Source organism: Eulemur rufifrons, chromosome 2 (assembly GCF_041146395.1).
Source record: "Eulemur rufifrons isolate Redbay chromosome 2, OSU_ERuf_1, whole genome shotgun sequence".
In the NCBI taxonomy this organism is placed as follows: domain Eukaryota; kingdom Metazoa; phylum Chordata; class Mammalia; order Primates; family Lemuridae; genus Eulemur; species Eulemur rufifrons.
In genome coordinates, this window is record NC_090984.1 from 4,059,669 (window position 1) to 4,086,639 (window position 26,971).

At 56.9% G+C, this 26,971-nt stretch overlaps 1 protein-coding gene across 1 annotated transcript; it reads left to right on the forward strand.

The window, feature by feature from the left end:
• Window positions 1-2,286: 2,286 nt before the first annotated feature.
• Window positions 2,287-9,162, forward strand: PGLS (6-phosphogluconolactonase). Its single transcript, XM_069493711.1, has 5 exons — window positions 2,287-2,598; window positions 5,731-5,838; window positions 6,216-6,317; window positions 6,642-6,782; window positions 8,861-9,162. Exons 1-5 carry the CDS (start codon window positions 2,311-2,313, stop codon window positions 8,996-8,998), a joined length of 777 nt encoding a protein of 258 aa, XP_069349812.1. The 5' UTR covers window positions 2,287-2,310; the 3' UTR covers window positions 8,999-9,162.
• The last annotated feature ends 17,809 nt before the right edge of the window (window positions 9,163-26,971 follow it).

The following is a 26,971-nucleotide window of genomic DNA, read 5'->3' on the forward strand; positions in this document are numbered from 1 at the left end:
TTAGTATAGACGGGGTCTCGCTCTTGCTCAGGCTGGTCTCAGACTCCTGGCCTCAAGCGATCTTCCCGCCTCGGCCTCCCAGAGTACTAGGATTACAGGCGTGAGCCACCGCGCCTGGGCCTAACTTCAAAACATTTGTATGACTCCATCAAGAAACCCCGTCCCTATTAGTCACTCTCCATTTCCCGTCTCCCCAGTCCCCGGCAGCCACCAGTCTGCTTTCTATCTTTGGATTGGCCTGTTGCGAGCATTTCATACAAATGGAGTCAGCACTCAGCATCTCACTCAGCATCATGTTTTTGAGGTTCATCCACATTGTAGCAGGTGTCAGAGCTTCATGACTTTATGGCTGAGTACTACTCCATTGTAAGGACACCTCATATTTTGTTTAACAATTCGCCAGTTAATGTGCCCTTGAAACACAAACGTTTTAAAATTTGATGAAGTCCAATTTATCTACATGTCTTTTGTTGCTTGTGCCCTTGGTGTCATTGTCTAACAAAAGGTCATAAAGCTATATGTCTGTTTTCTTCTAAGAGTTTTTTGGTTTAAGCTCTTACATTTAGGTCTTTGATCCATTTTGAGTTGATTTTTGTATAAGGTAGGGCTCTGTATTAGTTTTCTAGTGCTGGCGTAACAAATTGTCACAAACTTAGTGGCTTAAAATCACACTAATCTGTTATCTTACAGTGATGAAGTTCAGAAGTCAGAAATTGATCTCACGAGGCTAAAATGAAGGTGTCTGCGGGGATGGATCCTTATGGAGAATCTAGGGCAGCAGTCCCCAACCTGGGCCTGGTACCTGGCTGTGGCCTGTCAGGAACCAGGCTGCACATAACTGCCTGAGCTCCGCACCCCATCGCCTACCCCCACCCCCTGTCCGTGGAAGAATTTGTCTTCCACGAATCTGGTCCCTGGTGCCAAGAAGGTTGGGGGCTGCTGATCTAGGGGACAATCCATTCAGTTGCGTTTTCCAGCTTCTAGGGGCCGCCCACATTCCTTGGCACATGCCCCCTTCCTCCATCTTCAGAGGCAGCACCAGCAGGTCAGGTCTTTCTTGTGCTGCCAATTCCCTGACTCTACGTCTTCTACTTCCTCCTTCCATCTATAAGGGCCCCTTTCATTACCTCGGGCCCAGCCAGACCATCTATTTTAATCACAGCTAATTAACAATCTAATTCCACTGGCAACCATAATTACCCTTTGCCACGATCCTAATATACTCACAGGTTCGGGAGATTAGGGCATGGGCATCTTTGGGCGGGGGGCGGGGGGGGCTGTTCCGCCTACCACAAGGGCCCAATTTCATTCTTTTACACGTGGCTTTTCCGTTGTCCCAGCACTATTTGTTGAAAAGACAATTCTTTTCCTTTGGAATAGCCCTGGCTCTCTTGTGGAAGATCAGTTAATCATATTTATTTGGGTTTATTTCTGCATTCTCAGTTCTAATCACTGATCTAGATGTCTATCCTTATGTCAATACCACGCTGTCTTGATTACTATAGCTTTGTAGAAAGCTTGAAATCACAAAGTGTGAGTCCTCCAATTTTGTTCTTTTTCAAGATTGTTTTGGTTACTTGGGGGCCATCTGCAATTCCTTATGAATTTTTAGGATTAGCTTGTCAATTTCTACAGAAAAGATGGTTAGAATTTTGATAGGGATTTTGTTGCCTCTGTAGGCCAGTTTGGGGAGTATTACCATCTTAACGTTATATTTTCCAATCCACAAACGTGGGATGTCTTATTCATTTAGATCATCTTTTTTTTTTTTTTAGCAACGTTTTATAGTCTTGGGCTTCTGTTAAATTTATCCCTAAGTATTTCTTTATGATGCTACGGTAAATGGAATAGTTTTCTTAATTTGCTTCTCATTTAAAGATGCACTACCTGTGTGATGCTCATTGCGCTTACTACGAGCAAGCGACAGAGAACAAAAGTAGCAATAATTATGATAAAAAGTGAGAAATCTTCAAAACCCACCAAAATGCGCCCTCCTGGAGGAAATCTTCCCAAAGCCCTTCCTGCCACCACAATACCACGTCCCCTTCTTGCACTCCTCTCTCAGGCCCTCCCTGACACCACGAGGTTGAGCGTTCCAGCTCCGCCTGCCCCAGCCCAGGTAAAGGCTTGGCCCAGCAGGCAAAGAATCCATGGGTGGGGCAGGACTGACTGCCCGGCCCTATCGTGGCTTCACGTGTAGAACTGCGCATGTGCCAGAGGCGGCCGCCCATAGCGGGCAGGGGCGGGCCTTCGCGCAGGCGCAGTAGCGGTCGTCGGGAGCGCTGCCACCTCCCCGCCGCCGCCGTCGCCATGGCCGCGCCGGCCCCGGGCCTCATCTCGGTCTTTTCGAGCCCGCAGGAGTTGGGCGCGTCGCTGGCGCAGTTGGTGGCTCAGCGGGCAGCGTGCTGCCTGGCGGGGGCCCGCGCCCGCTTCGCGCTCGGCCTGTCGGGCGGCAGCCTGGTCTCCATGCTAGCCCGCGAGCTGCCCGCCGCCGCCGCCCCAGCCGGGCCCGCCGGCCTCGCGCGCTGGACGCTGGGCTTCTGCGACGAGCGCCTCGTGCCCTTCGAGCACGCCGAGAGCACGTACGGCCTCTACCGGGTGAGAGCTACGGGGGCCGCCGGGGGTCAAGCCACCGGGGCCACTGGCGCCTCGACTACGGGGGCCGCCGGGGGTCAAGCCCCAGGGCCACGCCCACCTGCCAGCCTTGGCCGCGCAGGGTCTCGCCCCGCCGCCTGCCTTTCTCCGGGCAGGGCGACGGAGGGACTGCCCGGGGCCCTGAGGTCCCACCTGGGCAGCACCACTCCCCACTTCTCCGTGGCTCCGCCGACGGGGCTCTGCACTTCCTCGTCGTGCCGTATCCGGTGACCAGGCAGAGGGAGCCGGGAGGTGAAACCGAGGGGCCCGTTCAGCAGCCTCGCAGCAAGGGCAGTTAGGAGCGTGCAAGGGCCAGGCAGCAGGGATCTGCCGCGGAGCCTGGGCCTCGGTTTCCTCTTCTGGAACCTCAGTGGTCTCCCAGCAGCCTTTTGGCGTGGACCGGCAGAATCAGGGGACCGTCCTCGTTTTACAGACAAGGAAACTCAGGCTGGGAGGAGCCGGGGCCTGCCCTGGGGTGCCGTGGCTGCACCTGAGTCAACTCTCAACTCGGCCCGGGAGGGGTGGCAGGGGTGGACTTGGCCGCCAGGAGCCTCAGGCCACCTGAGCCTGGCAACGTGAAGGCCTCCTTGCCAGGGGATCCTGGGTATGTTGCCTTTTCTTTGCGTACAAGTTTGAGATGATGGTTTTTCTTTTGTTTTCTCGTAATAGGGAAGGGTTCCTGAGCGTTTTATATGCATCATCTCATGAACCCCCACCACAGCCTATGAGGCAGGGCCTGTTAGTACACCCATTTCACAGATGGGAAAACTGAGGCTAGAAGAGGCGTGCTTACCTGCTCAAGTCACCTAGTGACCAGACCAGGGGGCCGCACTTAACTTCTGCATTCCTGTGGGTTCTCCCAAGAGTTTCATTAAAAAGTGGGCTTTTGTTTTCTTTCTTTGCATGGCTTTTTAAAACCTTTTTTTTTTTTTTTTTTAATTAGGAAAACTGTACTTTCTCAAGTAATAAAACTTTAACAAAACAGTGAAAGAGAAAATGGCACGGATGTTGAAGGAGGGTCCTCAGTTTGTTGGGGGGCACAGTGGAGAACTAGGCAGTTCCCTCCCAGGGCTCCTAATGGGGGGATGGACACTCACACGCAGGGAAACAGGAATATCCACTGGGGGCGTTAACGTGATGCAGTGTGAAAAAAGGTGCCGTGAAATGATCCAAAGTGCTGGGGAAGGGGCGGTGTGAGCATCCTTTGTCAAGGGAGGGTGGGGTCTGGGGCCCTGAGAAGGTGATGTTTGAGCTGAGACCTGGAACACAACCAGGAGTTGGCCAGGGGTAAGCTGGAGCAAAATGGCGCGGTGAGGGCGAAGGCTGTGGCGTGGGGAGGGACAGATGGAGCCCATGTTAGTTCCCCAGGGCTGGGCCACAAGGGGCCACAAGCTGGGTGGCTTAAAACCACAGGAATTGATTTTCTTACAGTTTTGGAGGCCAGAAGTCTGAGATCAAGGTGTCGGCAGGGCCAGGCCCCCTCTGAAGACTCGAGGGGAGGGTCCCCTCTTGCCTCTTCCAGCTTCTGGTGGCTCCAGGGTTCCTTGGCTTATGGCCACATCACTCCATTCTCTGCCTCTGTCTTCCTGTGGCTTTCTCTGATCCTCTGTGTGTCCTCTCATCTTGTAAGGACACCGGTCATTGGATTTAGGGCTGCCCTAATCCAGTATGACTTGTTTTTGACTAATTACATATGCAAAGACCCTATTTTTTTCTTTTCTTTTCTTTTTTTTTTTTTTTTTGAGACAGAGTAACAGGGTCTTGCTCTGTCACTCAGGCTAGAGTGCAGTGGTGTCATCATAGCTCACAGCAACCTCAAACTCCTGGGCTCAAGTGATCTTCCTGCCTCAGCCTCCCGAGTAGCTGGGACTACAGGTGTGTGCCACCACGCCCAGCTAATTTTTCTATTTTTAGTAGAGACGGGGTCTCCCTCTTGCTTAGGCTGGTCTTTAACTCCTTCTGTCAAGCAATCCTCCTGCCTTGGCCTCCCGGAGTGCTAAGATTACAGGCATGACCTACCATGTCCAGCCAACAAAGACCCTGTTTCAAAATAAGGTCATGCACATTCTGAAGTTCTGGGTGGACATGAGTTTTGGGGGGACACAGAAGTGGTTCCCTCTTTGAGGAGGGGCCCTTGTGTGCGTTGGAGCAGAGACTGACTCTTCCCTTATTCACTTTCACCTTGGGTGCAAGCTTCATGGGGGTGGGAGGGCTGGCTGGGGCCTCCTTCCTGCAGCTCCAGTTCCAGGAACCCGCCCAGCTGACGCCACCCCAGCCCTGGCTCCCTGTGCCTGTGATCAGTCCAGAGGGAGCTCCCAGGAGAAGCCTGCGAGGGAGGCAGGGCAGGCAGGGGAGGGGCACATCTCAGTGGGCCAGGGCCGGAGCCCTGCACTTGAAGGAGGCTTGAGCCCAGCTGCTTTCGAGTTAAATATGCTGCCAGCTCTGCTTCCACCCACATGCCTGGGCGCCTGCTGTGTGCAGGGCACAAGTGCTGGGCGTGGGTAGGCCTCCCCCTCTCCCCGCCCCTCCCCGTGGGGGAGGTGCAGGCAGGGGTGGCTGCCCGGAGGGGGCGGCCTGAGGGATGAATAGGAGTTTCCCAGGCAGGGCGGGAAGGAAGGTGGGGGCAGGAAAGGTCAGCAAGGCTGACTTTTTTCCTGAGGGCTCAGAGACCCCGGAGGCTTTGAAACGGGGCTGTGGTGTGGCCAGACAGGCGTACGCTGTGTTCCCCCGCAAACATGACGGGCTTCAAAGACCCCTGGTGCTTGGGCCACCTTTGCCCCTCTAGTGGCCCCAGGCATAGGAATCACCGTGATTCCGAACCACCCAGGAGGGCCACCCTCCTGCCCAGCCCCTGAGGGCAGCAGAGCGGCCACTTGCCCTTGAACCTCCTCTGCCATGAGAGGCGGCGTCACCCAGGGCTTGAGAGCCCTGCGCCACTCACCAACTGAGGGACCTTGAGCAAAGGCACCAGTCTCCCTGTGCCTCAGTCTCCACCTCTGTAAGTGGGTGTAATGACCCTACCGTCTGCAAGGTACCCTCACCTGGGGGAGCCAGGTGGTCACAGTACGGTTGGGGGTGTCCCTCTGTCTGCTGCAGACGCACCTGCTCTCCAGGCTGCCCATCCCAGACAGCCAGGTGATCACCATTAACCCCGAGCTGCCCGTGGAGGAGGCGGCTGAGGACTATGCCAAGAAGCTGAGACAGGTGAGTCCCAAGGAGGGGCCACGAGGGAGACCATGTCCATGAAGTGGCCACACCCTGGCAGTGGAGCAGCCTTGTGTACTTGTCACCAGCGGAAACTGCCCTGGGGGTGGTCGGTCCATGGGCCCCTTGAGGAACCCACCCACACCCCCCCATGGGGCCACAGCCCTGCCCTGGGGAGCCTGGAGGGCCTGTTAGACGCTGTTGCCCGTGTAGCAGGCCTGGAAACTCACATCTTGGGGACAGTTGTATCCCTAGACATGTGGCTTTGGTCACAGGCAAGGCTGAGCACTGTTTCCTGTGTTATAGCTGCTCATATTTTCTGAAAACTATCCCTGTGTGTCCTTTGAACCCTCCCGCCTTCTTCTCCTCCTGCCAAGGCCTTCCAAGGGGACTGCATCCCGGTTTTCGACCTGCTGATCCTGGGAGTGGGCCCAGATGGCCACACCTGCTCACTCTTCCCAGACCACCCCCTTCTGCAGGTGAGCCTGCCAACGCGAGGCACAGGTTTCATTCTTGTCCAAAGCCCAGCCCCTGGTGTCTGGAGCTTCTAGGGTGAGGGCCACCTGTGGGGTAGGGCACCTAGAGCCGGGTTTCACGTCAGCCTCTACCAACACACATGCCTGCTGGACCCAACCCTTCTGAGCCTCAGGTCACCCATTTTAAAATGTGGGCCTTAAATCACCCACCAGAGAATTGTTGCGATGGGATGGAGTGATGGCCTCACTGGGCCTGGCGTGCATATGTGCTCAAGAACTAGACGTGACGTTGTACTTCTGTCTCCACCACTGGCCTTCCTCCCCCAGGAGCGAGAGAAAATTGTGGCCCCCATCAGTGACTCCCCAAAGCCACCTCCACAGCGTGTGACCCTCACACTACCTGTCCTGAATGCAGCCCGAACTGTCATCTTTGTGGCAACTGGAGAAGGCAAGGCAGCTGTTCTAAAGGTAATAGCTGAGGGTTCCAATCCCAGGAAGGTCATGGGCATATGGGCCCCAGGGATGGAGTATGGCCCCAGACACTGCTGTGCTGGAAACATCAGATCTAAAGATAATTCAGTAATTGTTGGGTCAAAGGGGAGATTGAAATTGAGATTTCAGGCTACGTAGGATTGAATGACTGTGAAATGAAATTGATGAGATGAGGCCAAAGCTGCACTCAGAGGTAAATTCGTAGCATTAAAAATGCATTTTTAAAAATTAAATATGGAACTTTTGAAAGAAATAAAGCACTTTACTGTAGAATTAGAAAAAGAACAATAATGTAAGTCTAAGAAAAGTCAGTGGAAGGAATAACTGAAACTAAAATCAGATAATAATGAGTTGGTTAATATTTTTTTAAAGTTTAGTTGAGTAGAGCCAAAAGATTGATAAACCCTTAACAAAGCCAATCAAGAGGGGAAGAAAATCATGTAGCATTAAAGAAATAAAATGTACAGTTACACATAATATTTTGGGAAAATATAAAATTCATTATGGTATTAAAAATAAACTAAATCATTAAAAAGTTTTAATTGCCTTCATTGAAAAGACCAACTATAGAAGAAACTGAAAATATTTTTAAAATAAATAAATAATAATGCTTTCTTGTAAACCACCGGGTCCACATGTCTTCGTGGGGGTGGCTTAGTGCTGGGGTTTAGGGTACAGACTCTCTCGAGTCCAGTAGACCAGGCTTCCCCGCCAGGGATTCCAGTGGCATTGGGCAGCCACTTAGCCCTCCAAGCCTCAACTTTGCCATCTGCAAGGTGGGTTGGGACTCCTCCGCATAGATCCCCCGAGGGTTGGTTGAGGGGTTCCCAGCGCAGGGTCCCCTCATGCACAAAGCAGCACATGCCAGGCAAGTGACTCGGCCTCCCATAGCCTCGGCTTCCCCGTAAAATGAGGGTGAGAGCAAAGGCGACCCCAGAGGGCTGTCACCAGAAGTAAATGAGTTAACGTAAGTGGCATGATCCCAGCTCACAGCAACCTCAGGCTCCTGGACTCAAGCGATCCTCCTGCCTCAGCCTCCCGAGTAGCTGGGACTGCACGCATGCACACTACCGTGCCTGGTGAAAGCAGTATTTATAATTCCTGCTAATTATGAGGTCAAATCAGGGGTTGGCACCCCATAGCCCGCAGGCCACATCCTGCCGGCTAAGAATGATTTTTACCTTTTTAAGTGGTTGGGAAAAAATCAAATGAAGAGCTGGATGCTGTGGCTCATACCTACAGTCCCAGCTACCCAGGAGGCTAAGGCAGGAGCATTGCTTGAGCCGGGAAGTTGGAGACTGCAGTGAGCTGTGATGACACCACTGCACTCCAGCCTGGACAACATTGTGAGATCCCATCTAAAAAAAAAAAATCGAATAATATTCTCTGTCCTATGAAAATTCTATGAAATTTAAATTTCAGTGTTCAGAAATAAAGTTTTATTGGAATATAGCCACACTCATTTGTGTGGGTATTGTCCACAGCTGCTTTGGGCTGCCACAGCAGTGCTGAGTCGCTGCAACAGACACGGTGCAGGGCTGAATATATTGACTGTGGTTTTTTGCCGAGAAGAGCTGCTGACCCCGGTATTAAACCAGTTACAGGCCAGGCGTGGTGGTTCACACCTGTGATCCCAGAGCTTTGGGAGGCTAAGGTGGGAGGATCAGTTAAGGCCAGGAGGCCAAAACCAGCCTGGGCAACATAGCAAGACCCCATTTAAAAAAAAAAAAAAAATTGTCCCGGAGTGGTGGCACACACCTGTAATCCCAACACTTTGGGAGGCTGAGGCAGGAGGATCGCTTGAGGCCAGGAGTTCGAGGTTACAGCGAGCTGTCCTCGCACCACTGCATGCAAGCCTGGATGACAGAGTGAGCCCATGTCTCAAAATAAACAGTGACATGATAGGAAGAAAGGGACCCTGTCTCTGCTGACTGAGGCCAGGAGAGCTAAGACGGGCATCAGCGCATTTTGAGGGTATGCTAGGCTTATCCGCGGGGGCCCTGGGAGTCCCGAGGGCGCTGGGGAGGCCTCACCCTCCTGCCCTCTGCCCGCAGCGCATCTTGCAGGACAAGGAAGCGAACCCGCTCCCGGCTGCCCTGGTCCAGCCCCACACCGGGAACCTCTGCTGGTTTCTGGACGAGGCGGCCGCCAGACTCCTGACGGTGCCCTTCGAGAAGCATTCCACCTTGTAGCCGTCCGCCAGGGGCGCACCGCAGCTGGGACCACGCACGGCCCGCGGGGCTGGGCCCTGCTGGTTGCAGGGTGCTGCTGGGAGCGATCCGGCCACCAGCCCTGCCCTGGGGGCTCGGCCTGTGGGCCACGGCTCTGGGCAACCTGGATATTAAAAGCCGTGTTTCTGGAAGTCTCCACTGTCTCGTGGTCCTTGATGGCAGCGGGCCTGGGGTGGGGGGGCGCCCTGGCTGGGGGCCTGACCCACAGCCCTGGCCTTAGTGGGGCACAGTGGGCCTGCCCCCCTGGGGCGTGGGCGCTGTGGGGGAACGTCCTGGGGTGGCCGAAGACAACAGAAGCATGTTGCGTCATACGCATGGTGTCAGAAGTCCAAAATCAAGGCGGCGTCAGAGTCGGTTCTCTCTGGTGGCCTAGAGACACATCCCTCCAGCCTCTGCTTCCGTCTTGACATGGCCTTCCCGCCCTCGTGTGCCTCTGTTTTCTTACAAAGGCACCTGTCGCGGGGTTCAGGGTCACCCTAATTCGTGGTGATTTTGTCTCATAACTGCCAGAAGCATTAACACCCACCAAGACCCTTGTTCTGAACAAGGTCGCGTTCTGAGGTTCCAGGGTTAGGGACGCAGATCAAGCCACTCCACGCCCACTCAGCCGAGCGCTGGCGTCACCCAGGACCGGCGCTGCAGGCCCGCGTGGAGCCCGGCGTCGCCAAGGGGCCTCCGTCTCCGGTGAGCCGGGCCGCGGGCTGCGGCACTTTCCCGGGGTGTGTCTGCAGCTCTCCCCGCTCCAGGGACCGTGGGGAGGAGGCTGGTGGGCGCGCTGGGGTTGGGTGGGGCGTCCGGGGTTGGCTCCGGGCAGGCAGGTCGCCGGGCGGGGAACTGAAGCTCGCGCGGGCCGCCGTGCAGGTGGGGAGGGAAGCCGAAACCACAGAAAGGGAAGTCGCCTTCAACGTCCTGTGCGGGTGGGTCACTCAGCTGTGAGAGGGAGGAAGTGCGACAGGGCCTGAGTGGACGCGGGCTGACAAACAGCAGAGGGCCAGGAGGGGCACCCCGCTGTGGGCTCGGGCAGCCGCAGGTGGCCATGCCCCCTGCAGCTGTGGGCAGAGGCTGGGGCAAGGGGCTACGACGGGAAGGGAAAGTTGGGGACCCCACATGGGGGCCCTGCCTGGAGCGTGTCGCCGCCTCCTGTGTCTCTCTCCCAAGAGGGGCGACTCTCCCTGCTGCAGACCAGCCTGAGGGTGAAACCCGCCCTCTCACAAGCCTCCAGCCTCCCCCCAACATCAGCCCCTCACTTACCTCCCGCTGCCCATGCACTTTATGCTGTGCCTGGAACCCCCCAAACATTCCCACCGCGGGGCCTTTGCACGTGCTGCGCCCACTGCCTGGTATTCCTTTTCCTCCAGCTTTTTGCATGATCTGGGCCCTCACTTCCTTTTAGGTCTTGGTGCAACATCACTCTTGTGACTCCTCCCCGGCCCCTGACATTTTCTGTCACTCCTGCTCCATTTTTCTCCCTTAGCCTTATAATTAAACAAAACATGGAGGTTTAGCTCTTTCTTAGCTTAAACAAAATGGAGGTTTAGCTCTTTCTCTGGAGATAGGTCACCCAGGGCTGGTGGAGCAATGGTGTGAACTCTTTGGGGACCCCAGCTTCTTCTATATTGTTGCCATGCCATTGGCATCACCGGGGACGGGGGGGTGGGGTGGGGTCCACCTCATGGTCCAAGGTGGCTGCTTGTGCTCCAGCCACGGCATCCACATTCCAGCCACTGGAGGAGGAAGAGGAGAAGGAGATTTGTACGAAGAAAACATCCCAGGATTCACTCAAGACACTTCGGATCACATCTTCAGGGCCATACTATATTTCACAGCCCCACGTAACAGCAGGGAAGACTGGAAAATTCAGTATTGACTGGACAGCCATGACCCTGAAGCCACGAGGAGCACTGGGTATTGTGGGGACACGTTTTCTTTGTGCACTGATGACCTGCCTGCTCTTGGGGGCTCCCGGGGAGTCTTGCTCCCTGAGGAGCCACAGTCTGGGATTTCCTTCCTCCAGCCGGGAGCCCTGCCGCCCAGCGTCCTTGAAAAGTCTTCGGGGCCCCAGCCCACTCCCTAAGTCAAACCGGGTCCCGCACTCGCTGCTCAGCACTCCGCACATCAGCAGCCCGGGATGGCAGCTTGGAGGGCGGACCCGCCCCTCCCTCCCTTGGTTCATTCGTTCACTTATCCAGTCAGCAAACACTGAGGCCTGCTCTGTGCCAGGCACAAAACAGTCGAAGGGGAGGGGACACCTGACTAACCAGACCCACAAAGGCTGGGACACAAAGGACACGCCCCACCAGCCTAGGGGTGCAGGGTCCGCTCTCCAAGAGGCTGGTGACCCAAGCCAAGGTTCAGGGGATGAGGCCTGGGTGACTGGGTACAGGAAGCGGTAGGGGCCTTTCGGGCGCCAGGGGACCGTGGGGACCCAGGGAGCTGCAGGCGGCTGAGCGGGGCCCAAGGGCTCGAGGAGAGATGAAGCCGGGGCCCCTGTGCTGTGATCTGGGGTGGGGGGTGGAGAGCTCGGAGTCAGGACTGAGGGGGTTGGAGGCTGGAGATGGGGGCTGGGCCCTGGAAAAGAGGTGCCTTCGAGAGACACTCAAAAAGCTACATTGAGAGCGGGGCGTGGTGGCGGCACCTATAGTCCCAGCCATTGGGGAGGCTGAGCGGGGAGGATCATTGAGGCCAGGAGTTTGAGATCACCATTGGCGGCGTACTGAGACCCCCGTCTCTCAAAAAAAAAAAAAAACAGAGACAGGAAACAGAGCCGGGGTGATGGGTTGGTGGGGGTGGGGAGGGTGTTGAGGGGCCCGAGGAAGGAATCAAGGATGAAGCTCCAGTGCCCCCCAAGTCTCTGCTCCCCCCTCCTCTGAGACCCCAGCCCAGCTCTTCCTGCCCGGGCACTGGCCCCAGGGACAGTCTGGGAGTGTCTGCCCGGCTCTGGCTGCCCGGCCTGGGGGTTCCTGAGCACTGGGCCAGGGCCGGATCCTCTAGGGACCCAGCTCCACCCAGCACAGGGCAGGCACAGTGTGTGCGGGGTGGCACACGAAATTAGACGCCCCATCGCTGCACCCCTCTTTCCCTGCCCCCCCACAACTGCTGGCCAGTCCTGCCAGATGTCTGCCCTGCATCCCTCCCCCAAGGCGGGCCAGGACTTTTTCTCTCACACAGCCCCAACATCCCCCCGGGGCTGCCCCCGTGGCCCCCACAGAAACCACCAGCTCTGGGCAGGCTGGCCCCGGGGGGGAGCGGGGAGGACGCAGGTGCAGCGAGGGGGCGGGGCAGGGGCGGGGCACCCAGGGCCCTCGCAGCCGCCCTGCTCCCCGAGCCCCCGAGCCCAGGACCCCCGGGAGAGGCGGCAGCATGGGAGGGCGGCCCTCCAGCCCCCTGAACAAGCAGCAGCAGCAGTGCCTAAGGGGTGAGCGGCGAGGGTGGGGACCGTGTGGGGGTCGGGCGGGCACTGCAGCCGGGCGCAGGGCTTGAGCTGTGGACCGCGCAGGACGCCCTGTTCACGTGAATTCCACATCGACAGTGGATCACCTTCGTAAGTACGTCCCAAATTTCGCATAGGGTGTATGCGATACTGGCGTATTTTTATTTGATAAATCTGGTAGCCCTATTCAAGGCAGGGTTCAGGGCTGGAGGAGCATGGGGCCAGGTTGGGGGTGTCCCAGGCCCAGCCAGGCCCCCACAGAGGTCCTCATGGGCAGGGAAAGACTAGCAGGCCCCTTGGCAGGGACGCTGGGGACCAAGGTTCAGTTCCCAATTGAGACTAAGAGAGGCCAGATTTAGTGTCACTTGAGTCCCTCTGTCCCCCTCATATGCAGGTTGAGCACCTACTGTGTGCTGGGTGCTAGAAGCACTGTGGTACCAGTCCTGCCGTGGCGGGCTCACAACCTAGACCAGGAAAGCAGATCAAGTTACGGTCACACGAATGGCAGTTGGATCGGGAGTGATGGGGAGAGCAGGGATGGGTGAACTCCTGAACTCCTTCCACCTTGTGGCTCTGCCACGTGGGCCTTCTGTGCCCAAGTTCACCTCATGGCACAGAATGGCTGCTGGAATCCCAGCCATCGGGTCTGCATTCCAAGCAGCAGGAAGCAAGAATGTTTTATATACAGTCAGGTGCACGCATCTTAGGGGAACAGCTTGAAGAACTTTGACACTCGTGTGACTGCCTCCTAGGTCAGGATGCGGAACGCTAGTTCCTTTGTGCTGAGGTGGGACTTTTAAAAGTTTTTGAAAATCTCCCCAGGTAAAGAAAGGTCACGAGGAACCTGCCAGGCGCGGTGGGACTGTTTGTTATCTGGATTGTGGTGACGGTTGCGTGGCTGTGTCATTGCATCAAAGCTCAAGAAACTGTTCGCTTTATACGACACGTCAGCTCTAAACGAAGCCCCAGTCGCTTAACTGCCCCTCCACACGTGGGAGGGGACACGGCAGGAAGGGCTAAGGGTGGAGGAAATTGGGGCATGAGGACAGCAGCCCGCGGTGGCCTGCTTGTCTGTCCTGCCCTCCCCAGGAAGACAGGCTGTGATCCCCATTCATCAGGGTGCTCCGCGGTGCCCTTGTCCCGCAGGTCAGGTGGACACCCTGCTGGGGACCTTCCTGCCCTGCTACCGCGGGCGGCTGGCAGCCTCCGTCCTGCGGCAGGTCTCCCGAGAGCTGGGTCCCCAGGAGCCCGCCGGATGCCAGCTGCTACGCAGCAAGGTGGGTGCCTCAGGGCGGGGCTGATTGTGAAGGGCTGGGGGGCGGCGCCCGGTGGGGAGCCCTGCCCAGGCCGGGCTTCTGGCCTCGGCCCTTGCCCTTGCCCTGGGGCGACTTCAGATATTGATTCTTTGAATAAACATTCCCTGAGCAGCTAATTTGTGCCACACCCCAGGCAGGGCGTTGAGGACTCAGCAGCAACGGAGACGGATCCCACTCTGGCCCCTGGGGTTCACGGTTAGGTGGGAGATAGAAGACCCCCAACGAGTTCACGCTGCAGGGTGACCTCTGGCGCGCTCTAGGGAGAAAGCGTCACAATATAGCACAAAGTCAGCACAGCTGCCCGGGGCCGGGAGTCCCCTCCTGCAGGCTCACTCGCAGGCTGCAGTCATGACGTGGGCCAGGGTTGGGGTCTCACCGGAGGCTGAAATGGGGAAGGGAGACAAGGGCGTCCGTCCCCCAGGGTCTCGGGGAGGATGAAATGAGTAAATCCAGAGTGCGGCAGGCAAGTGCACACAGCGGTTACGCTTGATACAGGACAGTAACCCCGACACCTGTGTGTCCCTCCTCTTGCAGAAGCTGCCCCGAGTCCGCGAGCACCGAGGACCCTTGACCCAGCTGCGGGGACACCCACCCCGGTGGCAGCCAATCTTCTGCGTTCTGCGTGGGGACGGGCGCCTGGAGTGGTTCAGCCACAAGGAGGTGGGCGGGTGGCCCACACTCCTCTCCCCTGGGCCCCTCCATCCCGTCCCGTCCCCCAGAGTGGCTTTGGGGTCCAGCTCCCATCACAGCCCCCGTGTCTGTCACCCAGTATGAATCAAGGACACCTATGTGCTTGGCCCGGGGTGGGCGACCAACTTGTCCCGTTCCCCTGCTGTGCCAGGTGGGTAAACCGAGACCCAGGCCAGGGGTAGGACTGTGGTCAGACTCACGGTCACTGTCGGAGCTGCGGTTTAAACCTCCTGCGGTCTTTGCAAGTCACACCCGGGGCCACTCTGCTTCCCAGTGGGGGAGCTTGGGGAGCTCACTCCCTCCCTGGGACTCAGTTGCCACCTCTGTGAAATGGGTTGATGGTACTCCACGCTGGGTAGGGCTTTGAGGAGTCCACGGGTTGATCCTCAGGCAGCACCTGGGGCCAGCTCGGCACACAGTGGGCCGGGGGTGCTGGGCACTGTGACCATGGGGGAGGAAGGGAGGGAAGGGGGAGAGCGAAGGGAGGAGAGAAGAAGGTAGGGGGAGAAAGAGGGGGGGATAGAGGGAGGGGGAGAAGAAAGGGAGGGAGGGAAAGGAGGGACGGCTAATCTGAAATCTTCCCTCGACCCTCCAGCTGGGACGTGAAATCCAGTCCGGACCTGCTCCAGGTCGGGTCTTTGGTGTCTTTTGTAGGAATATGAGCGTGGGGGTCGTCCTCTGGGCTCCGCCGTCCTGACGGGGTACACGCTGCTGACTTCCCAGCGGGCATACCTCCGCCTTCTGGATGCCCTCTGCCCCGGCTCCTCTGGTGAGACCCCCCGAGGCCCTAAGAGCAGGTTTCTCCACCTCGTCCCTGTTGACATTTGGGGCCAAATCATTCTTTGCGGCGCGGGCCTGTCGTGTGCATTGCAGGACGTTGAGCAGCGTCCTGGCCTCCAGCCACTCGGTGCCAGTAGCACCCGCCACCCCAGGGGTGACAACCAAACATGCTGTCAGAATTGCAGCATGGCCCCAGGGTGAGCACCTCTGCGCTGGAGAGAGAAAACCCACTCTCACCAGGGTGAGAGGGACAGTTATGGCAAGAGGCCAGAATCAAAATGGGAGAGGGTAAAAAACGATAAAACCTGGTGTCAGCGTGCATGTGGGGAGACGGGCACTGGCAGGAGGGGAAATGACACAGACTTGGCTTCAGGGTGCGCGGTCCGGTCCATGCAGAGCGCATTCTCTCTCTCCCGTCCTCCCCCTTCCACCCCTCCCCCTTCTCTCTCCCTCTCTCTCTTTTACCATAACACAGTGCAGAGAAAGGGTTCGGGTAAGGAGCAAAACTTCCGGGCAGGAGCCTGGCAAGTGCTCATCGCGGGGCCTGCCCAGCAGAGTGGAGGCCCCGTCACTAATTACTCCGTTTCCCAGGTGAGGACATTTCACACAGTTAACGAAGGGCAGAGCCAGAACTGCGCCCTCTCCTTCACCGCGGAGCTCTCCCGCTGCCAAATGGTGCAGAAATGTATTAATGGCCACAAGGATGGTCTGCCGAAGCATAGATGAAGTTCAGAACATCAGAATCCACCCAAATGCCCATCCTTTGCGGGTTGATTAAATAAATTGTGGCCAGCGCAGCCCTTAGAAAGGAAAAACTGCAGCTGCTGCAGGTGTGCCAGACGTATTGAGGTGGTTAACGGCCAGTTACGGACCACGAAACCCGATCTTATTACAAAAATGCACCCTATGCAATTCTGTGCAGATTTAAAATCTGGACTAATGTCCCCTAAACTGTTCACAGTTATCATTGTCCCTGGGGGCTGCAGTGGGAGGCCCAGGGTGACCAGGAAGGAGGCTCCACCTTCTGGCTTATGCGGTTTTTCCACCCACTGTGTTTGTCACTCTGGAAATCAGAACAAAACACTGAGGATTTAACAGACCCCCCCCCCCAATAAATTAATCAAAATCAAATTCAATTGTTTTGTCTTCCCAAGAGTTCTAGGTCATAAATACCACGACTAAGCCTGTTTTATAGGCAGGGAAACCAGGGCTCAGAGGGCTGAAAACGTGGGCCTGGTCATAGAACTAGGAAGTAGTTTGGTCACATTCGAACCGGGCCTGGCTGAGTCCAGAGCCCCACAGCCAGCAGGGCTCAGACCCCAGCCCAATGTGGACACGTCGGTGGTGGCTGCCAGAAGCGCTATGCTGGGGAGGACGCTGAGGCTGGGAAACAATGCTGGGATGGATTGGTGATGTCTGCCCTGGGCACACAAGGGAGGAGAGTAGCCCTGCCTTCGCCAGGACTGTGCCCAGCCCAGAGCTGTGGGAACAAAGACGGTGGCAACTCTAATGGCGTGGCCACGCTTACTGAGCAGCTGTCCATGCCAGGGGCTGCTGTGCACATTTCACGGGTATTTTCTTGTCGCGAATGAGCACAGAAAAAGCAAACTCCTGTCTGCTTTTAGAGGAACATACGCAGGAAGATCCTGACTCCCTCTTGGAAGCGCCTGTGAGCTTCCCCCTGTTCCTGCAGCATCCGTTTCGTCGGCACCTCTGCTTCGCTGCCACCACCAGGGAGGCACAGCGTGCCTGGAGACTGGCCCTGCAGGGTGGCATCCGGCTTCGGGGCACAGGTGGGTGTCAGGAAGTGTTAGGCAGTGGTGGAGCTTGGGGTCTGGGGTCACATGGCTCTGACCCTGCTGGCTGTGGGAGCTCTCCAAGTCTTAGTTTCCTTATCCATAAAATGGGCTGTTGGGGGAGACAGAGGAGACACCAGGCAGTTATGAGTGACCAGGGCTGTAACAGGGAGGCCCTGTGGGAGCTTAGCCTGGGGGTGGTCAGAATGGGCTTCCCAGAGGAGGGGAAGCTGGGTTCTGAAAAAGATGAGGGGCCACCCAGGTGAAGAAGGGGAACAGGACTGACACAGTTGGGCAGGTTGTTGACTGCACAAATATACCCAACTGAAGGGGCAGCTTGGAGCTGCTGGTCACGGGGCTGTAGTTGCCAATAGAGGGTTCCTTTTCCTAAGTCCCTAAGTCAAATAAAGGTGCCTTACGGGCTGGTGGTGCTCCTGAGGCAGTGTGTTCCCTGCGGAGGGCACTGCTTGTGCGAAGTTCCAGAGGTGGGTGAGACTTGGGCGTTTGGGGACCTGGTGAGGCTGAGGGCTTCCTCCCGGGGCCACGAGGAGCCAGGCAGGGGAGAGGCTCCGGGGCACTGAGGAGCCGCCCCCCGCAGTCCTGCAGCGAAGCCAGGCCCCCGCCGCCTGGGCCTTCCTGGACGCCGTCCGACTCTACCGGCAGCATCAAGGCCACTTTGGCGACGACGACGTGACCCTGGGCTCGGACGCTGAGGTCAGTACCCCGCCAGGCCGCACCGGGACCCCAGGACCTCTGGCGGCCGGCGAGGTGCCAATGCCCGATCCCCGCAGGTGCTGGCCGCGGTGCTGATGCGGGAGCTGCTGCCGGCGCTGCGGGCCCAGATCCCGCCGAGCCTGCGGGGAGCCGGCCGCGCGCGTGCCTGGGCCTGGACCGAGGTACCTGGCGTCCGGGCGAGGCCCGGGCCGACCCCGGCGCTCAGGTTTCCCAGTGCCACGACCGCCGCCTAAATCCCCTTCTGGTCTCTGCGTCTCTCTGTCCCCTCCCCTGGCTCCTGTCCCGCGTGGGCCCCCGGCCGGCCGGTGTGCGCAGCTCCTGGACGCCGTCCACACAGTCGTCCTGGCCAGGGTCTCCGCGGGGCTCCGCGCCTTCCAGCCCGAAAAGGACGAGCTGCTCGAGTCGCTGGAGAGGACGATCCGCCCGGACGTGGACCACACGCTGCAGCTGCGAGCTCGGGTGGCTGGGCGGCTGCGGAGTGAGCCCGGGGGCGGGGCCTGGAGCAAGGGGCGTGGCCTGAAGCAGGGGGCGGGGCCCGGAGCAGGGGCGGGGCCTGGAGCAAGGGCGGGGCCCGGAGCAGGGGGCGGGGCCCGGAGCAGGGGGCGGGGCCCGGAGCAGGGGGCGGGGCCTGGAGCAGGGGGCGGGGCGTGCTGGCAAAGAGTGGGCGGGTCTAAATGAAACGTGGGCGTGTCCTGGGGGGGAGCTCGGGCCTGGACAGGGCGAGGCAGGGCCGAGGGGCTGAGGGGACGGGAGGGAACAGGATGAGAGTGCCGGACGGGACTAGAGGACCGGAGGTCCTGTGCTGGGGAAAAGACAGGGGGCCTGAGGGCGTGGCTGGGCGTGGCCTAAATGGGGAGTGGGCGGGGCCTGGAGGCCGAGGCTCACCGGGCGAGGCCTGGTGAGCCAGAGGCCTGGGAAGAAGGCGGGCAGGGAGGGCAGGGGTGACATTGGGTCAGGAGAGGGGTGGGGAAAGGCGGAAACACCGGTAGGGGCGTGCCAAGGTGGCCCCATCTCAGCTCAGCGACAGAGACGCGGGTTCGAATCCCGGCTCTGCCTCCTTCCCCGGCGTGCGCCTTTGGGCAGATCCCAGCCTCTCAGAGCCTCAGTTTCCTCCCCAAGAAAACGGGATAGAAGAGGGTGCTCAGAGTCGGTGCTTCCCGCCCGCCTCGCCCTACCGACCTCGGGGTCCCCTGGACCAAAGGAGAAACACACGCCCCGCCCACCCCCACCTGCGAGACCCCAGGCCCATGTCTCCCGTTGCCAGCGGATGTCCAGGGCCTGCTCGAGTCATGCCTGCGCCGGGAGGTGGACGCGCAGCTGCCCCGAGTCACGCGGATGCTGCTGAGCACCGTGGAGGCCACGATCGAAGCGGTGCGGACCCTCCTAGCCCAGGGCATGGACCGCCTATGTCGCCGTCTGCGCCAGAACCCCTCCGGCGCGCGGCTGCGAAGGGAGGTGAGCTCCGGTGGGTAGGGGCTCATCGGGCCACCTGGCAATGTGTTCACTTTACAGAAGAGTTGCGTGGACCTTGCCACTTTCCTGTTTGAAAACCCTCTTTGTATTTGTTCTGGACTGCTTTTTATTTATTGTGGACCATGGTGAATTCCCCATCATCACCACACTATGGTCCTTGGGGTGCAGTTAAAATGTGGTGGAGTGGGGAAAGGAGTCAGATGACAAGAGTGGCACTTTAGCACAGTCAGTCTGGGGTCATCTTTCACCCGAAGTCCTCTTCCTCCCCTTTCCCTGTTGGGCAAAGCCCATCCTGTCCCTTGAGCCAGAGAACTCTGCTCCGTGCAGCTAGCTGCACTTACTGTGTGTCAGGCAACCTTCAGTTCATTTGTAAGCCTCTGTTTCATAGTCACCTTCTCCAGGAACTGTCCCTGGTCCCCTCAGTGCCTGCAGTTGCCTATGCTTCCCTCATCACAGTGTCGTTTATGTCGCACCGTGAGTGGTCGTCTATAATCTATCTCCTCCACAGACTGGGTCAGATCACTCCATTACTGCAGCCCCAGGGCCCTTACGTCTGACAGGGACTGAGTGTGCCCATTTCCTCTCAGTTGTGCCAGCACTGCTTGTTATAATTTTTTTTTTTTTGGTTTAACCATTTTATAGCCCTTACATCACACTTCACTGTTACTTTATTATGAGTTAGTTTCTTTGGTGACAACCAAGGTGGGATGTGTTTCTATTTGCGTTTCTCCTGTGGTCACGTGGCCGTGGGGTCCTTGGCCCTGCACCTCCACCAGCTGACGGTGTTTTTCTCTACCACCTGCCACTGGAGCACAGGTTTACTCCTTTGGGGAGGTGCCGTGGGACCCGGAGCTGATGCAGACGTGCTACCGAGAGGCCGAGCGGGGCAAGGGGCAACTGGGGCAGCTGGTGGCACCGTTTGGCTTCCTGGGGATGCAGGGCCTGGTGTTTGGGGCCCAGGATCTCGCACAGCAGGTGAGGGTGAGCAGGAGGCTAGGAGGAGGCCAGGCAGGGACAGCAGGCTCCAGCGAGCAGTTGCCAAGTGTGCCCTGGGGAGACCAGGATGACCCAGACAGACCTGGCCCTCCCTCACCAGGCTCCCGGTCTCATCTGGACATGAGCCCATGACCAGGCAGTGGCCACATGTGGTGGACAGGACTGTGGACAGGACTGCCAAGCTGAGACAGCAGTGGCAAGAATGGGGGTGGGGCACGTCTGGGTGGAGGGAACAGTGTTGAGAGAACTTGTCTGCATTTGACGGAAATGAAGCAATTTAGAGAGATCGAATTTCAAGGGCAGGCAAGGTGGGTGGGCAGATTGGGTAGGGCCTTGAGCACAGGACTACGGGGCTGACCTCTGTCCTGAGGGCCCTGGGGAGCCACAGTAGGTGTGTGAGCAGGGGAGGGGCATGATTGGATTCAAGGTTTAGGAAGCAGGGGCTGTCTGGCTGTTGGAGGCAGGAATGGAGGAGGCAGGGAAGAGTCCTGAAGCTGGATGGGGGCTGTCAGTGGGGAGAAGCAAGGAGTGTTTTGAAGGCCAAGGAGATGGGACCTGCTGATGGGCATGGTGAATGAAGGAGGTAGGGAGTGAGATGAACCAGTGCTGCCTGGCACAGTTGTTCAGCGTGTGTACTGCACAAGAGCTCTCAGCAGAGGAGGCTGAACTCTGGCTAGCTCCCTGTTCCCTAACTTGGGCACCCTGGCACCACCCCCCGGAGGGCTTTTTGCCAGTTTGCGCATAGGTCCCTCCCAGACTGGACGACTTCCACCCAGGTCCTGAGATGAGGAGGAGGAGGTTGGGGGGAGGTTGCTGACTGGATATTGAGAAGAGGTGAGCCAGGCAGGCATGAGGCCCAGGAAACTGGCGCATGTGCTCATCACAGCACCTCCTGTCGCAGCTCATGGCGGACGCTGTGGCCACCTTCCTGCAGCTGGCCGACCAGTGTCTGACCACAGCCCTGGACTGTGACCAGGCTGCCCAGCAGCTGGAGAAAGTCGGGGGGCGCGTGCTGAAGGTGAGCTCTGTGGGGACGGGTGGCAGTGGGCCGCGCTGCTCAGAGGGTCGCTTGACAGGCCACTGGGTGTGTTGTGCAGAAGTTCAAGTCGGACAGCAGCTCGGGGCAGCGGAAGTTCACCCGGGGCTGGCTGTTGTGCATCTTCTTGCCCTTTGTGCTGAGTCAGCTTGAGCCGAGCCGCAAAAAGGTGAGCTCGTGGGGCCGGGAGACACAGGCAGGTCCTGCAGCGTGGCTGTGCGCCCAGGTCTCTCTGTGAAGCGGGCAGAATGCTCTGTGGTCATTAGAGACTTTCGTTCCCTGAGCCCCGGGGCCGGGTCGGGAGCCCTCTGCTCCCCCGCGACAGCGCTGTCCACCCTGCAACTGCCACAGGAGAGTTGGTGTGGGCGAGTCCCATCTGTCGCCTATGACGGGGTGGCGCGGGCTTCAGAGAAGGGAGGAGTGGGATGGGCAGGGTAGGTGTGTGTTGGCCGGGGGTTGCCAGGTGGTTGGGAAGGGTCTCCCTGAGAAACAATGCCTGAGAAGCAGAGGACTGAAGTGCGAGGCATGTCCGCCGGGAAGGGCGTTCCAGGCAGAGGGCACAGCATGTGCAAAGGCCCTGAGGCTGGACTGTGCCTGGGGTGTTGGAGAAACAGTGAGGAGGCGGGTGTGGCTGGAGCTCAGTGAGTGAGGGGTGAGAAGGGGCTGAGGGCGAGGTCAGAGGGGCCTGGGTTCCAGGTGAGATGCCTTCTCTAGTCCCTGTGAGATGTGATTTGTTTTGTCCCTTTAACCCCCTTAACCCTTACAACAAACCTAGGGAATACAGACCACTGAGTCCATTTTAAAGATGAGGAAACTGAGGCCCAAGGTCCCCAGCTTATCAGCTCCAGGCCTGGGGCCCAAACCCATGTCACAGCCTGCAGCGGCCCTCTCTCCCAGCCTCGCCCCTGACCCGCTGTGGTTCCAGGAGCTGCCTGAGTTCGAGGGGGATGTTCTCGCTGTGGGCAGCCAGGCCCTGACCACCGAGGGCATCTATGAGGACGTCATCCGGGGGGTCTTGCTGCAGCGAATCAACCGAGGTGAGCCCCTCCCTGCCATCGCTCAGGGAGCCTGGTGTCCCCTGGTGTCCCCTGGTGTCCCCTGGCTGTTTGTAAGGAGCTCCACCACTACACACAGCCCCATCACCTCTCACTTCCTGTGAACACTTGCCCTTTGACCCTGGGTCAGGACTGGGCCAGAGGGCGTCCAGGGGTGGAGGAGCTCAGAGGGGCAGTGATGGAAGTTCCCTGCAGGAGGGGGCACGGGAGTGAGGCCATGAGGCATGTGTAGGAGTTCTCAGGATGAAAAGGAGGAGGCAGAGTTCAAAAACTAAGGATAGACATTTTCATTTATTCACTCGACAACCACTCCCTGCTTTTCTCTGTGCTGGCATTGAGGCTCCCAAGAGTTCTCAGACTTGGGGTAGGCCTCTCGGGAGCTCCTGGGCTGGGAAGTGGCTCCAGAAACATCGTCTTGCTTCCTGGCTTGTCAGTTCACTCACGAACCTATGCCCAGGACCACCGAGATGTGTGCACTCACGGTGGGGGTGGCGAACAGCATGCACTGGCGATTCAGGGAACATCAGCCTCTGTGCAGCTGGTGCACAAGGCATGGGGGGAGGCCGGAGGCTGCTGGAGCAGATGTGCAGGGCTTTGAATGACAGTGGAGGAGTTTAGACTTTATTGTACAGGCAATGGGGAGCCATGGAGGGTGTGTGAGCAGAGGGCGACAGAAGCCGGACTGGAAACTAGGGAGGAGAATGATGAGGCCATGGTCCTGGGGGCAAAGGGCAGTCTCGAGCAAGTGGCAGCCGCGGAGGGACAGAGCCCAGGAGTGAGGTCGAGGTGGGAGCTGGAAGGGTTGGAGTTGTTGAGTTGGGATTCACTGAATGCCACAAGCCAGGGAGAGCGTGTGGAGTGCAGACAGGAGTCTCAAGGAGCCCTCATTTGAGGACGCAAAGAGGAAGAAAGGACATAGGAAGTACAGTCAGAGAGGTGGGAGAACCCAGAGATGGCGGGGTCCTGTGAGTGAGGGAACAAGGTGAAGGTGTGTCTTTGGTAACAAACAAGAAGAACTGAGTTCCCTGAGAATAGCAGAAGTTTTAAAGTTGAAAAAAGCTATTCTCTGACTGCAAAATTAAATCCAGAAACAAGTGACCTCCATGAGTTTCTGTTCCTGCAGGTCTTACCTGTCTTCAAGGGGTTCCGTCTTCAATTGATTTGTGATGTCTGTCTAGAGCAGTGTGCTGGGAGGCAGGGCTGGCAGTGTCCAGGCTCAATGAAGGATGCAGGGATCGGTTAGCAATGTCTGCCATGGACACAAGCATCCTAAGAGGCTGTACCTGAGCCACTTGTTTAGGATTCCTGGTTGAGACATCTGTGGCCTTTCTGGGAAAATGTATGGAAGCCCTTTAATGCCTGGACTTCTCCAGATGTGTCCAGGAGTTTATCTCTTGTTTCAGAATTCAGAAAGGCCCTTGGTGCCAGTGACGCATCCTGTACTCTGGCTGGCTCCTCAGAGGCCCCATGGGAAGAGGAGGAAGAGGTGAGGACCCCACAGGCTCCTGGGCCATGCCAGTGACTTACTGGGGGCTGGGAGGCCGGGGGCCTGCGGAGGCGTATGGGATTGTCATGAGTGAGGGTTCGTGGATGGAACAGCACGTACTTTGTCTCCTGACCAGCCAGGATGGCCAAGATTGTGGGAGGCCACAGAGTGTCTGAGCCACAGAGGGACCCTCTAAACCCAGGCTCTGACATGCATGTGGGCTCTGCTCACGGGAGCTGAAATTGTCATGAATTTCTGTCCTACCTCTAATGCCAGGATTCAGTGGGCCTCCCAGCAGCTGCTATTTCCTGTTTCCAACCTGGAAAGGGGGATTGTGGTGATGGGGGCCTTAGGTTTACCATCAACAAGGGCTCTGTAAGATGGGCATAATTTGGGGGGCAATTTGTTACACAGCAGTAGCTGATTAATACACTGCCCTGCTGATCTGGGGCAGCATCCTATAGTCAATCCCTGCAGATAAACTGATCAATATTTACACTAACTGGGATAAATGGTTACACGGTCTTAGAAAGACTTCTGGGTGTCAGAATATTTAGGGATTTGCAATTGGGGATGCGCCTCTGAATCTAACCAGAACCTAACAGGTGGCTCGTTGGTTTCTGGTCTTTTGTGCTGACAGCTAACGCCACAGGAAATAACCTTGTACAAACTTGTCTTGCAAGGGCAGGTTCCTGTGGGTAAATCCCTGCATGGTTCAAAATATGCGTGTCCTCTTTCAACAGCGGTCTCCAGAGGGTGCCTGCCTCTCACCTGGAGCCCTCATCTGTGTTCCTGAAGTTTAGGAGTTATTTTTAGCTCCTTCTCTGAGAACCTTTTGTTCCTGTCCTTCCCCCACTTATCTTCTGACTGCTTATACATTTCAATGAAGTTTTCATTGCTAAGCTCCCATTTATTGAGCATTGATTATGTGCCAGGCGTTTCTCATGTCTGATTTTTGGTGTCCTGATACTTCCATTTTACAGATGAGGAAACTGAGCCTCAGAGAGAGAGAGGGGCTTGCCCCATGCAGCCAGGCTCTCGTGCCGAGGTCCAGACACTCTGCCCACTTCCTCCTTCAAGAACATTCTGGAGCTGAGTCTCCACCCACAGCCATCCTCACCTCTACTGGATAAATGTCTACAAGTAGAATTTCTGAGCCAAAGTGTACACACTGTTCTAGGCTTTTGTCACTCCTATGCCTCCAAGAAAAAAAAAAAAAAACCCTGTATCTTTTTATACTCTTACCAGCTGCATTTGCAAATTTTCTCCAAATCCTTTCTAAACACTAGGACTTTTTAATAAAAAGAAAAAAAAACCTTCTGTCAATTAGATAAACACAGAAAAATCTCATTGTTTTATTTTGAATTTCTTTGATGACTCACCTGAAGTTAAAATATGTTTAGTGGCCATTATATGTTTGTTGTACATTTTTAGTTTTTTAGTGAATTGCCTGTTCATAGCTTTTTCTTACTTTTCAGGGATGTTTGTTGCTTTCTTATTGATATCTAATAACTCTTTGTATCTGAAGGCTATTAATGCTTTGCAATACAGGTTACAGATTTTTTCCCCCCTCAGCTCACTAGAAGCCTTTTGGGTTTGTTTCCTAGCTCCAAATCTTAACGTAGAGTCAAGTTTCCCAGCTGGGACAGAAGCTTTTATGACTTCCTTCTACTTGCCAGAAAAGACATCTGCTCACTTGAGGTTGGCAGCTTCTCCACTGTCGCGAGCTCTCCAGCTGCTTCTGGACTGGGTTCCACAGGGACTTCCCTCATGTTCTTCACTCAGCTTTCAGAGGGGCTTGCCAACGCCATGGAGACGGTTTCCTCCAATTCTGTCCTGGAGTTTCCCGCCTCTCTCAAGAGAATGAGATATTCCAGACCTTTCCAGAGTTTTCCCTCCAGCTCCACCTTCTGAGATACATATGCACTTCACAGCCTCCTTTAGCTGTTTCCCTTTTACCCAGGAAGGGGTGTAGATGTTAATTCTGGAAAAACTGCAGCAACAAGAATGTCATCCTGTCCCCTCTGAGAAAACCATTGTTTGTCCTTGCGTGTAAATCCTTCCAGATGGGATGCATCTTGTCACCTCGGTTTTCTACTTAATATGAAAGCTCTTTCCTCACCAAACCCAGAGTGCAAACTTGTTTCTTCCTTTCTGTGGAAAGTTTCAAATGTACCTCAACAGCAGGGACACCGGGTACCCCTACTTGGATTCAGCAGTGACCAGATTAAGCCCCATCCTCCTTCCTCCCGTCCCCTCCCCGCCCCCTGACTCGTACTGTAACCAGGTAAGAGTGGGCTGCAGTCGCAGAAACATTCAGCCGAACACTGAACTTGCGCAGATGATTATTGTAGACACAAAATGGAAACCAGAAGCAAAGTAGAGAGAAGAAAGTGCAAGAGGAGGATGGAAGGGCAGGAGGCGGCGAGTGTCACGTGACCCTTGGGAGCCGCGCCCGCGACCCCGCCCGGCTGGAGCTTTGCAGGTTAAGCCCACTGACTTCCTTAAGCTTCAGAACCCCCTGAGTGTGGTGCACATCGTGCTACCGGTGGCCTGAATTTTACTTAATATTGAACCTTCCTCCCCCCATTCATAAATACACATCTCAGCATCATTTTTAACACTTAATTTTTAAGCATGACACAACCACAATCAATTAGAAAACACAACACTGGAGTACTGGAAAACAATCTCTCGCCAGCGTTTCCTTGGAAACGCCGACCCTGCTTCCGGCGGAGCATGTGCTCAGTACGTTCCAGCATGTTCCAGCATCATCGTCTGGCTCCGTCTTCACGCCCATCCTGCGGGATCTCTGCGATCTCATTTCACAGATGGACAAACCGAGGCTCACACACACCGAGCCCACGGCGGGGCTGGATGTGAAGCGGTCTGTGGACGTCAGGGCCTTCACGCCCAGCAACCCTCGAGGACACTCCGGGGAGGTCTGGAACCAGGATGGCAAAACCCACCTTGCAGCCGGGGAAACTGAGGCTCAGATCCTTCAGGTCCCAAACCAGGTACTGTGTAGCCAGGTCCGCTTGGTGGCACAGCCCGGGTCTTCCAACAGGGAAGCTGGACTGCGCCTCAGGCAGAGGTGCTCGGGAGAGCAGGCACCCTGCAGCAGGGCGGGCTCCCGGGCCG

Excerpts from the sequence above, each read along its gene's own strand:
- PGLS (XM_069493711.1), top strand. The coding sequence starts at position 2,311 with ATGGCCGCGCCGGCCCCGGGCCTCATCTCGGTCTTTTCGAGCCCGCAG. Across the intron at positions 2,599-5,730 it reads GCACGTACGGCCTCTACCGG|ACGCACCTGCTCTCCAGGCT; the intron begins GTGAGAGCTACG and ends TGTCTGCTGCAG. Across the intron at positions 6,318-6,641 it reads CAGACCACCCCCTTCTGCAG|GAGCGAGAGAAAATTGTGGC; the intron begins GTGAGCCTGCCA and ends TTCCTCCCCCAG.